The sequence below is a fragment of the Theropithecus gelada genome, chromosome 10, assembly GCF_003255815.1.
Source record: "Theropithecus gelada isolate Dixy chromosome 10, Tgel_1.0, whole genome shotgun sequence".
In the NCBI taxonomy this organism is placed as follows: domain Eukaryota; kingdom Metazoa; phylum Chordata; class Mammalia; order Primates; family Cercopithecidae; genus Theropithecus; species Theropithecus gelada.
In genome coordinates this window covers 80,745,581-80,758,232 of record NC_037678.1, presented here as the reverse complement: position 1 = coordinate 80,758,232, position 12,652 = coordinate 80,745,581, and the positions used below count along the sequence as shown (strand labels likewise).

The 12,652-nt window shown below is 41.0% G+C and overlaps 1 protein-coding gene across 2 annotated transcripts in view; it reads right to left on the bottom strand.

The window, feature by feature from the left end:
* Positions 1-12,652, bottom strand: part of PLCB4 (phospholipase C beta 4) — a 415,371-nt gene that overhangs the window by 67,509 nt on the left and 335,210 nt on the right. For both annotated transcript variants that reach the window (XM_025399657.1, XM_025399656.1), the window contains 5 exons: positions 9,150-9,185; positions 6,716-6,857; positions 5,995-6,079; positions 5,529-5,653; positions 3,569-3,620 (listed from right to left, as the gene is read on the bottom strand). In XM_025399657.1, the coding sequence (XP_025255442.1) occupies positions 3,569-3,620; positions 5,529-5,653; positions 5,995-6,079; positions 6,716-6,857; positions 9,150-9,185 (440 nt within the window). The remainder of the gene's footprint in view (positions 1-3,568; positions 3,621-5,528; positions 5,654-5,994; positions 6,080-6,715; positions 6,858-9,149; positions 9,186-12,652) is intronic.

The window sequence follows — 12,652 nt, the reverse complement described above, 5'->3', positions numbered from 1 at the left end:
AGATCGGCCAGGGAGCACAGAAGGGGTTCCCAGGGGGATTTCTGACATTTTGCTACAGTTGCTAGATCCTAGGGGTGTTTGTGTACTTTGCACACTGATGTTCTACATAAAACAGGGATTGTTTGCCTCCACAGGCCTCCACAGAGGCACAGAATGCCTCTTTAAGAAATGCAGTCCTCAGACTCAGCCCAAAGGGGCAGTTTTTAAAAGTCTTTGCAGGCGGGTGGGAGAACCACAAGGGTGACACAGTGAGAACCATGCAGTGCCCCAGCTTGCCCGAGCACCAGGGACAGGAGCTCCTGTGCAGCACTGGGCCCCACATCTACCATCACCATGGAACACAGAAGCATGCAGGTGAGGGCAATTTCTTCTTTTTTCCCTGCCAGTGACAGCCTTTGCCACCAGCTGGGTGTATGGGAAGGGGAATTAGGAGATTAGAGAGTCAATGGTATCCCTAATACTTTATCAAGCTGGGCTGCCCCACTGCACGGGCTATTTTTCAGCCTTTCTGGTGAGGTGTATGCTTTTAGTCACATAGTGTCCAACACATCAACACAGAATTCAGGCTAAAGTAGCAACAGTATCCTTGTTTGTGAAGGTATTTTAAAATAAATGAATGGATTTAAAAATGACCAATGAGGTCAGGCATAGTGGCTCACACCTGTAATCCCAGCACTTTGGGAGGCCAAGGCAGGCAGACTGCCTGAGCTCCAGAGTTCAAGAATAGTCTGGGCAACATGGTGAAACCCCATCTGTACAAAAACTACAAAAACTAGCCATGTGTGGTGGTGGGCACCCCCAGCTACTTGAGGGGTGGAGGAGGGAGGACAGATTGAGCCCAGGATGTCAAGGTTGCAATGAGCCACGTTTGTACCACTGCACTTGAGCCTGGGTGACAGAGCGAAACCCTGTCTTAAGAAAAAAATAAATAAATAACGGTGGAGAGAGTGAGATACTGCACATGCTAATGATGGCTAAGCAGAAACTCTAGGAAAAACAAACCAAACATAGGATTGTCAGGACTTTTTTTTTTCTTTTTCTTTTTCTTTTCTTTTTTTTTTTTTTTGAGACGGAGTCTCACTCACTGCAAGCTCCGCCTGCCGGGTTCACGCCATTCTTCTGCCTCAGCCTCCCAAGTAGCCGGGACTACAGGCACCCGCCACCTGGCCTGCTAATTTTTTGTATTTTTAGCAGAGACGGGGTTTCAGTGTGTTAGCCAGGATGGTCTCGATCTCCTGACCTCGTGATCTGCTAGCCTCAGCCTCCCAAAGTGCTGGGATTATAGGTGTGAGCCACCGTGCCCGGCTGTCAGGACTTTTTTTTAATACAGAAACAATTCTACTCCCTGCATCAGGCCCAGCTGCCAGGATTCCTCATTGCATGTTGGACAGCTGATGGCACCTTAGGTGTGATCACTGAGGTGGGTGAGGAAAGTGCTTTAAGCATCACTGGGCCACTGCACGGTTCCAGAAGTGAGCACAGCCATGCCCGACGGGTCCTGTAAGAGCCAGGAGTGCCAAGGCTGCCTCCCTGGGGTCCTTAGAGGACGACTGAACAGAGCACTCCTTGAATTTTGTAATATCTGTGTGTGTGATTGATCATAGGGCCTTAAGCTTTTCTTAAATCTCACTTTTGCACAGAAATGTGCAGTTCCTGAAGTACTTTTGTACACATTCATTCAACCTGAGCTGTTGTAAACTGTTAAAGAAAAAAAATGTACCCAAACACTTGTTAAACATGGTAAAGTGGACTTTATTCAAGGGGATAGGGAGCCGTGGCGATAGGTATAAGGGCTCAAATCTAACCTCAACCAGCATACATGGAGATTGAGAACCATGGAGCAGGGTAAGGGCCAGCAGATGGAAAATTTCTGTGAGGAAACATGAAGGATAAAGATTTCTGGCCAAACTGACTTGATAGGATTATTGCTGAAGGCAGGCCAAGGTGACAGGATATCCAGGGTGGTCAGATACCAAGGGCTGGGGATTTTCCCTAAACTGAATTAGCACGATTCTTGCTCAAACTGGATTCTACAGTGACTGACAGGGAAACCCAAAGGTGGGTCTCATCAGAAAGGACTCGGTTTTTGTCAAAGGACAAAGTCTTTTTTAGTTCCCTGTTTTGTTCAAGAAAAAAAAGACATTTTTTTTTTTTTTCCTTTGAGTACAACAAACCCTGTGTGGCAGGTGTCACCGTCTTCATTTTATCAAGCAGAGAAGAGAGGTTCTGAGTCTAACACACCTGCTGTAGGCAACACAGAAAGCACTAGGGGCAGCTGGGAGCTGAGTTCAAACCCTGATCTGTAGACTCCCAGCCTAGGGCTTTTACTCACAGAAGCCCTGGGACTTTATGCCTCGGCCCGCTACTTGTGAGAGGAAGAGGCCTGCGAAGCAATTTATGTGAAAAATCTCTTGCGTTGGAACACTTGGCATTAAATAACAAAACTGCTTTCACAAAATTCTGAAATATGAATTCAGAACTTTCTCTTCCCAACTACACACATTTTTTTCTTCCAAAGCACACACAGCAGAGGAAAATGTAGGGCATGCTCCAGGTATGTAAGTGGTGGGTGATTTGGGGAATAGCATGGTCACCGTGTGGGCAGCCATACTGGCAGAGAACCATTCACCAGGCAGGCAGAGGGAGGGAGTGTGCACGTTGAAAAGTCATTTCTAACTCACAACTGCTGAAAAATGTTATCTTGACTGGCAGTTTTCAGTGAGAAAAATTAAGACATCCAATCAGGTGAGCCACCATGAAGAAATTCCTAATGGCATCATTATGACAGGGGATGGTTTTCCATTGGATTCCTCTAGAGGCCTTTGGGCAGTGGTCTGGAGTTATCAATATTTACTTGCTTGGGGACAGATGCATGAGGCCGAGGTGGAGTGAGGGGATGACCACATAGTTTTTCTTTTTTTATCTCTAGAGAATTCTAATTTTATATTTTCATTGAACCTTTCAGTGTTTCCGTGAAATTGACATTTCCTATTTCACTTCTTGGTTCAGTTTTCAAGATTGCTATTTAAGGAAACTAGGATAATATTCACAGCATTATTCTTTGATAACTGCTACTTACAAGACACAACAAAGAATCAATAGAGGACAAAGGTTTATTCCCAACTGAATGAAATTCAGTTTGACACACACAACTTCATTACATATGAAATTAACTTCGTTACTTGATTTGTCCTAGGTAAAATGCACATATTTAAGGCCTACATCTCCAGTGAATGTCCAAGTGTGCAGGGATTATTACCTGTCCTGTAATAATCTCCTCCACTATTGATTTTAAAGTGAGAGGATTAAACTCTAGGATATGTATGAACTGTTTCATTTGTGACTAAAAAAATCCAAAAGCTGCTTAGTAAAATGAGGTAGATGAAGAATGTATATTTGCAAACACTCTCACCGCGCCCAGCCTATTCTCTAGGTATTTCATTTGCTTCTATTCCATCCCTCAAACCCAGCTTAAATTCTGCAGTCTCTAATTGAAAATGCCATGGCTTCATTATGGCTGTAGTATGGAGTTCTAAATCTAGATAACAGTTTAAATCACATTACTCACCCGCACGATCCATTATACTCAAATTTTCCCTGATTCAATTGCATCGCTAAATCTGTCAAGAGACAAAAATAATTTAGCATCTTGTCTTCCTAGACAAAAAGGACCCTGATGGGGTGATTTTAAACAATAGGTATCAGATTGCTCCTAGGCCCTGATCCCTCTTTAATACTACAAGGTTCTGCTTGGTCTATTTAAGGCATACTCTCTTTCATGTCGAACTGACCATTTAAGGCATACTCTCTTCCATGTCGAACTGACCGCATGTTTCATTTAAATTAAACATAAAATGTGTTTTCATAAAGACCATGCTAAAGGTCACTTTTAAAAACGGATTCAATATTGGAGTCATACCATTGTTCGATGAGTACTGAGAGCAGAGATATCCAACCTGCTACAGTGGGAGAGGATGGGTCTCAGGATCCCCGGGCAGAGGAACACTGGAGATACCCGGGAGGGTGAACATGAAACTTGATTTAAAAGATTTGAAAATGAGCTAGCTAAGTATCTCATAAAACTCGGTGGCACGCTTCCACGATGGGACGCAGGGGGAATTATTCCAGTGGGGTCTACGCTGGCAGTGCATGGCTTGTGACTTTTCTCTTGCAAGTGAATAAAATATTTTCTTTCTTCCCATCAGCAAAGGAAATGGGCAAACTGATGGATATTTTTTCCTCTTCAAAATGTTGTGTTTAACCTAATATTATAGAATAAAACATAAGCTGGCCTAGTGAATAAACTGTTTAGAGCCATTTAATCCATATTATGAACTCATTGACAACTGAGAACACAAGTTGGCCCCTTTTGAAGTAAGTGAGGTCATCAGGGCCTTGTTACCGGACCCCAGCTAGAAACACTCAGGGATTGTACTGGTACCTATCACGTCACAGTCTAACCTAGCAAGCACTGTGGCGACCCCATGCAGAATGGCGACTCCAGTAGGAGGAGCTTCCGGTCACTGGGGAGGCTCCCTCAGGGCGTGGGAAGTAGTCAACTCACACTCATGCTGAAGGAATGAAAGTCAAAGGACCTTCCACTCAGTCCAGATAGCAGGGAACAAGGTGGACAGGGATTCTTAAAACACATAATAGATTAAAAAAAATTCTCAAATTGGGAAGCATGGGCAATACTCTTATGTAGCAAAGAATTGAAGGAAAAAAGCGTTTTCTGGTTTTGTTTTATTTCACCAATTGTAAGAACCATGCTGTAGAATTGACCATATACAGTGAATAGGTTTTGTGGCATATTTCTATCTATTTTATTTCTGTTTTGCTACCTCTAATCTTAATACTGTGATCCTAGGCTCTTAAGCAAACCTCAAAAACTTTAAAAATTTGTTTATGCAATTATAAAAATTTACTCTTTTCCTTCCAGAAAAAAAGAAAGTCATTATATATTGGAAACCTGTCTTTGAGTACACTTTGGAGGACCAAGTTATAGATTAGTATCTCTTCAAATACGTAACTCCTTATACACCATTTTAGGGGAGTTTACTCCAAAATATTCTGTACTTCTTTGGTGAAGTGCCACTGCGTCAGTCATATTTGCTGAATGTTCACAGTGGTCAGGGTATTTGCCAAAGGAGAAATGAGTCGCTGTTGCTATACAAAGATACTCAAATTCTTTTCACTTAATTCTGCCTCTGGAAACAAAGATAACAACTTTGATCCAAAAGGAAGACAAATGAGCAATATTTTGGAATACAGGATAATGGTTAGCAAGAATACTCATGGCACTTATGAAAGGAATTAAATTTCAATCACAACACATTATCTTCTACCATTGTTTGCTCTATTTTGGGTTTTTTTAAAATTTCTCACCATTATATAAATCCAATAACACATTGCTTTGCCATATGTCTGCTTCCTTTAAAAAATGCCCACAGCCAACTGACGGGAAGTGCTGGCACTATCCTGTCAAAGTGTTCTCATGGAATTTGGGGTCACTGGACATCAGCTCCTACCTGGGGTTTGATAGTTCAGCGAAACCATCTGGCAGCCAGCGTTCCAGAAAATCTGAGGCATGTAATTACTGGAATCGACTCGGCCTCCCTTGGGGTAAATGCGACTCATTTGCCGTTTGTTATAACTGTGTAACTTATTAAGGAAAACAGAAAAAAAGAGTCCTACAGCAGAGAAAAATAAACAACAAAGAGCTACAACAACAAAGGTCTAGGCCAACAACAACAAACGAGTAGACAGCACACAGCAAATTTCACATTTACAAATGATGCTTAAGATCACAGTTCACTGTGTGGATTATAAAAACAGTTTTCATTTGGGCAGATTGTCACAGCTGCCATGGTCTTCCCCACATATCATTTTATTAACTCTACCATCAGAATGATACATTAGCCATTTATCTATTTCAGAGGCTCCTGCCAAACCAACGTGAGTCAACCACTCATTCCACTTGATACATAAGGATACTTGACAAATTCAATTGCATGTGTCTTCAAGTAGCCAAGACCGACTGATTCATTAAAAGAAGACATGTTATAATGAATATTGCGTTCTGTAAAAGAAAAGCAAAGATGGAGTCAGGAACCCTGTCATCAAACCCTCAGCGAAAAACAGCAATAAATAAATACAATTACACCCTGAATCACAAGGCCTTGGAGGCTAATGCTACATTATCATGTTAGTAGCTCTTACTTTCATTGACATCCTGTGGATGGAGACATTTGTCTTTAAAAAAAAAAAAGTGCTGATTTAAATTGGGAGTCATTAGAGAAATTACATGTACCCCAATTGCCACAGTTATCCCTGAAATATGAATTTTTAATGATAATGATGATTATGATGGCTTCTCTAGCCCAGAAATGAAGTTTTTAAATACTTCTTATGTTTTTTTGAAAACCAGCTTTTGATTAAAAGGGGTCTTGTGAATGCACGTGGGAAGAGAATAGGCTACATGGCCCAGCACTAACAAATCCATAGTCTTTCAACGCCACCTTGTGGATGAGGTCATGAATGACAATGTAATATCACCCACATACCAAGGTGGCTTCTATGGTGAAACAAAAATAAGGTGAGGTGGAACAGCTCCCATGCCCACGACGACAAATGGCAGCAAGTTAGATACAAGCTTATTAGCACCATAAAAGAAAATCAAGCAAAAAAGGCGATTGCATTTAACCTTTGGTGTTACCTTCTGCCACGTGGAAACCTTGAAACTTTACAGGCTGGGCGTAGTTGATCATTGTGGACAAATATGGATGGATATTAGTGGTAGCACCTACATATTTATAAGATGCCATCCACGCCTGCTCATCTTCTACAGTTACCAGGCCCTACAAGCACAAGGAAGAAAACATATAAGTCGATGACTTCAGTAGGACCCACGGATATGTGCTGCAGATTTCCTTAATAAAGGTAATGGCACACACAAAAATTGAAAGCTAAAGACTTTTTCTTCCTCAATTATATAAAGGATACTTTAAGAGAAGTTAGTGTCTATTGTAGCTCTAAATAATGCAAAAGGAGGTAATCATAAAATATTAAGCTGATCTTACATTTGTAGGATATTTTTAGATTTTTAAGGGACTTTAAAATATTCAAGAAATTACTGGCCAGGAATGGTGGCTCACGCCTTTAATCCCAGCACTTTGGGAGGCCAGGAGTTCAAGACAAGCCTGGCAAACATGGCAAAACCCCATCTCTACTAAAAATGCCAAAAATTAGCTGGGCGTGGTGGCGTGAGCCTGTAATTCCAGCTACTTGGGAGGCTGAGGCAGGAAAATCGCTTGAACCCGGGAGGCAGAGGTTGTGGTGAGCTGAGATTGTGCCACTGCACTCCAGATCCTGCAACAGAGCAAGACTCCATCTCAAAAAAAAAAAAAAAAAAAAAAAAAAAAAAAAGGAATTACTATATTGGACCTCACAGCAATGCTATGAAATAGATACAGCAGGTATTACTTATATTTTTACAAATTGAGGCACAACATCAAAAACAGTGACTCTTGAACATTAGCGTGCATCAGAATCACCTGGAAGGCGTTTTAAACTAAAACAGATTCCTGGGCCCCACACTCAGAGTTTCTGCTGAAGTGAGTCGGCAGTGAGGCCAGTCATTGCTGTACCTAGTTCCCAGGTGCTAATGATGCTGCCTCTTTGGTGACTATGTTTCACCGTAGCACTCTAGAATGTAAGCCACATACACACATGGTATATAGTATTTTAAAAAGCACTTAATCTTAAAAGTAATCTAATAACTTGCTGCATAGGACATACTGAAATCGCATTACTTTGCATACAGAAAAAAAAAACAGATTAGTTTATTTCTTGATAGAAAAAACAACAACAAAACCAACAACAAAAATAATACCTTCAAAAGTGATCAATATTTTTGCTGAGAACTTTGCAAAGCTAAATTTCCTGCATAGAGTGAATCTAGTTGGATATATTCCTTAGTTGCATGATGTAATCCATGAGTTAAAAAATGGTCAGACGACTTGTTTGTCTTAATTGATGACTTAACAATTTCAGCATTCTAAATTATCAAACTGATTTCACCAATAAAAACCTGAAATACTAATCAAGTAACGTAACTTGGTTTTGTTTTTGTTTTTATCATTTTCTTCATGCGTCCTCCTGCTCCCCCACCAAACAACGGCCATGTCTGTTCCTTCCATGTGTGTTTGAAAATAAGAAGAAATACCACCAGTGCTGTGTGCTGGGCACCAGGAGGAGTTCTTGCATGCACGGTCTCATTACCGTCTGTGATGCGTAGTGGGGATTAGAGTTCTACCCACTGACCACATGAGAAGATTGACGCCTTGAGAATTAAAATAACTTAGCTAATAAATGGCAATGACCGAATGTCAATCTGTACACTGTTGACTCCAATTATGAATGATGAGATTCTAGAACAAGAGAGTAAAGTACTCACAAATATTTTGGGACAGGTCTGTGACCGTATTTATTCATAATTCTTTCAAATTTAATATTTAGAGGGTGAGAAGATAGGATCTCAACTCCAAATAGCAGAGGACCCCATAGGCAGCAAGGCAGTATTTTCTCAAGCTCTGAAGTATGAGAATGAAGTTATAAGGCAAACTTCTGCCTGTGGCTGTCAGTCTCACTGTTGTAGGATAAACCATAATACTTACTAAATAAGACCACTTTGATCATCATGAAGAACTTCGAAGAGAATGAAAGTGAAAATGTAACTTTATCTTCCCTACAATAAGGCCAATATCTAATAACATCAAGTAATACTCCTAGAAGTTATGCAGTGTAAAATTAATCAGTGATCTTCCAGAATGTCAGTGTACTGGGAATTAAGATTCTCCTATTATGCTACAATATGGATTTGATGACCTATTTGCTCATTTTTATGTTCAAATTCAATATGCTGATGATCATGTCGTTCCACTACAGGAACGAAATCTCTAATTCCAATGAAGAAAATGCCTTACTGGATTAAATACCTACTTTTAGGAAAATCATCTTACTCACCTGCCCTAGTTTTGTGATTTTTATCAGGATTTAATCATTTTATCACCACAATTAATTCCTTCCTTTGAAGATGTTTTAAATTAGATGCATCTGATTTAAAATAGGCAAGGGAATTATTTTGTTACCTTTTTGTTGTTTTCATGTTCAAGGTCATCTGAGGCCTAATTAGAGAAAGGAAATAATTTGTTTACTCCTCTAAAGGGCAAAATTCCAAATTTATTAGCCATACATACATAGATACTTAAATAAGTATAGGTAAACTTGTTATTCTATTTATTTGCTAAGGTGGGGCATTATTGATGAAAAAAAGCCATGGATGGCCTTATGGTTTTATGCACCAGAAGGGCTAATCTTAATGCTCTTTCCCTCATTTGTGGACAGTTTTTACCTACTTAGATGTTTTATTATAATTATTTACTTAGTGCTTTAGTCATGGGGCTTGGGAAAAGCAGCATGAAGGGTCACTCTTGAGGAACTCAGCATTCATGTCTGGCTATTTGCTATGGACTGTACACTGGTGCAGCCCCCCACACCGTCCCAAATTCATATACTGAAATCTTCAACCTCACTGTGACGGCATTTGAAGATGGGGCCTTTGGGAGGTAATTTGGTCATGAGGGCCAAGCCGAGAGAGAGCTTGCCTCCTTATTCTCTCTCTACCACGTGAGGACATAACCACGAAGAGGGCCCCCCTCACTAGGAACTGATTGGGTGAAACCTTGGTCTTAGACTTCTCAGACTCCAGAATGGTTACAAATAGTTTTTAGTTGTTTAAGCCAATGGTATTTTTGTGATAGCAGCCCCAACTGACTAAGACACTAAGACAATATTGATGAAGGCTTTAGCAACCATTTTTTTTTTTTTTTTTTTTTTTGAGACAGAGTCTTGCTCTGTTGCCCAGGTTGTAGTGCAGTGGCACAATCTTGGCTCACTGCAACCTCTGCCTTTCGGGTTCAAGCAATTCTCCTGCCTCAGCTTCCTGAGTAGCTGGGATTACAGGCGCATGCCATGGTACCTGGCTAAGTTTTATATTAAACAATACTCTTGAGTCTTAATAGGCATTCAATATTCTCAAAGTAGTCACAATTCCCTGTATTAGAAAAGGTAGGGTGTAAAGGCAATATTCCTTTGGCTTTGCTCATCAGACAGATACTCTCTCCTCTTCCTATCACCAAATGTATCTGCCTACCTGCATCTTCATCCACTGTCTTCACTAACCAGGTGTTCCTGCTCCTGTGAAGGGCCACACCTTCGCACCATAGCGATCCCACCCTCTTCCACCTTCTCAAGGAATTCCAGGCAGTTATCCCCTCTCTTTCCTGCAAAATTAATCTCTTCCTCTCTACTGCACCACTTCCGAGTTTGCAAACACACTCCCGATTCATTCATCCGAAAACAAAAAAACTAAAACAAACAAAAACACTCCCTTGACTCTTCGGGTGCCCTTGGCCACCAGTCCATTTCTTGCTCCCCTTCACAGCAAAACTTCTCAAAATCATAGTCTCTAGTCATTCATATCTATGTGATCCAGTGTCACCACCCTGTCTGGCACTCCACTGAAATGTCTCTTTAAGGTTACCAATGAGCTCCATGCTAACAACCCAAAGGACACTCTTGAGTCTTCTTAGTCAGTAGCATCTGTTAAATTAAGTTCAGCCTAAAGCTGTCTCTTTACATATTCTAAAGGTTTCTCCATAAACTTTCCATAAACTTTCACATAGTAAACTATACACTGAATGAATGTGTAAACAGGCTGTAACCTACTCATGTGCCAATCACTGAGTTTCAGCCAATCAAAGGTGGCCAACTATTCAACCTCTGTTCAAATAAGACAAATAAGGCTGTAACCAATCCAGCTGCTTCTGTACCTCACTTCTGTTTTCTGTAGGTCACTTTCCTTTTTCCGTCAATAAATCTTCCACCACGTGGCTGCACTGGAGTCTCTCTGAATCTCTTCTGGTTTGGGGCCTGCCCAATTTGGGAATTGTTCTTTGCTTAACTAAACCCTGTTAAATTTAATTTGTCTAAGATTTTTAACATATTCTACAGTCAACCACTCAGTCCTTCTGTTAACACTGCCCTCTTTATTGGTTTTCTTGGTGTCACTGCCTAATTTCCCTCCTACTTCTCTGGCCATATCTTGCTCTTCTTTTCTGGCTCCACCTTTAACTAGGGCTCCACTTGGACCTTCTTTTCCACCTTTCCCTGTGAATCATCTCAGTATTTCCATTGTTTCAAATACGATCTCTTGAACTCCCAACTTGTATCTCTAGCTCAACCTGTCTTCAATATACGCATGATGATGACGCCAGTGATCATGAGGATAATGACAATGATAAAGATGAAAAGGATGATAATATACCAGCAACTAATACCTTTACAGGAGTTACCATGTGCCAGGCACCACGCTAAGCTCTTGACATGTCACAAACCATCCACTCTTCACAGTGACCCCATGAAATAGGTGTTATCGTCTTCACTTTGCAGATGAGGAAACTAAGGTACACAGAGGTTAAGTAACTTACCCAAAGTTAGACAGTTAGGAAATGAACCCAGAGAGAGAGTCAGATGGCAATGCTATATGAACACCTCCCCTTGAATACTTAACAGGCATCTCAAATAGTCATCCCATTTGCAGCTCCTGAGTTCTTTCTCTTTCGGTCTTCCCCATGCCAGTAAATGGTACCACCACCTACCCAGTACCTCAAACAAGGACACTAGAGGGTCATCTCACTTCTTTCTCTCTCATTCCCACATTCCAAATCCATCAGTAGGCTGTCCCATTTCTCAACATGTCTTGAAGCCACTCAGTCCTTTCTGTATCCATTGTCTGGTCTGACCATCGGGGACTCTTGTCTGGCCTAGAGCAGCAGCCTGTCCTCACTGCTTTTCCTGCTTCCACTCTTGTTTCCTCCTAAACTAGTCTCCATATGGCAACCACAGCAATATTTTAAAACTTGAATCAGGCTACACTGCCCCCTTTTCTAAACTTTTTCAGTAGTGTCACATTTCACTTAATATTTGAATTCCTCATAATAGCCTCCCAAATCCTACATCACCCAGTTCCCACCTACCTGCCCCATCTCATCTTGTCTCATTCCACTCTCACTCAAGCCACTCTACTCACAGCCCTTGCTGTTGTTATTGTGGTCCTTCCACATGGAAAGTGATTCCTCTATCTCTGTGCATGGCCAATTCCTCTTGACCCTTCGCATTCTGGTTTCCTTATTCTTTCTACTTCATTATTCTTCAGCACTCATGTTTATATTCATAATTGCTCTTATCACAAGTTGTAATTATATGGTTATTTGACTACTTGTTTCTTTGTTGTTTCTGATCCCTTTCCCTAAACTACAGGGGGCCATGAGCTGCCTAAGGGCAGAAGGCAAGTGTGTTTTACCCTGTTAGGTCATTACGGCCTAGACTATGCCTGACAAAAGGTAAGTATATGAATAACTATTTCCTTTGGCTGAATATTTGGAAACATTTTTATGCTTACTCTACTTTAGGAGGAAGGTATATAATTAGCAGGACTAGTTCTTGAATGAGGGCTAGACTCAGGATGTTCAGGGGTCATTTTCCTGATGAATTCAAGATTAAACCTTACCCCTGGGATGCTGTCGTTTTC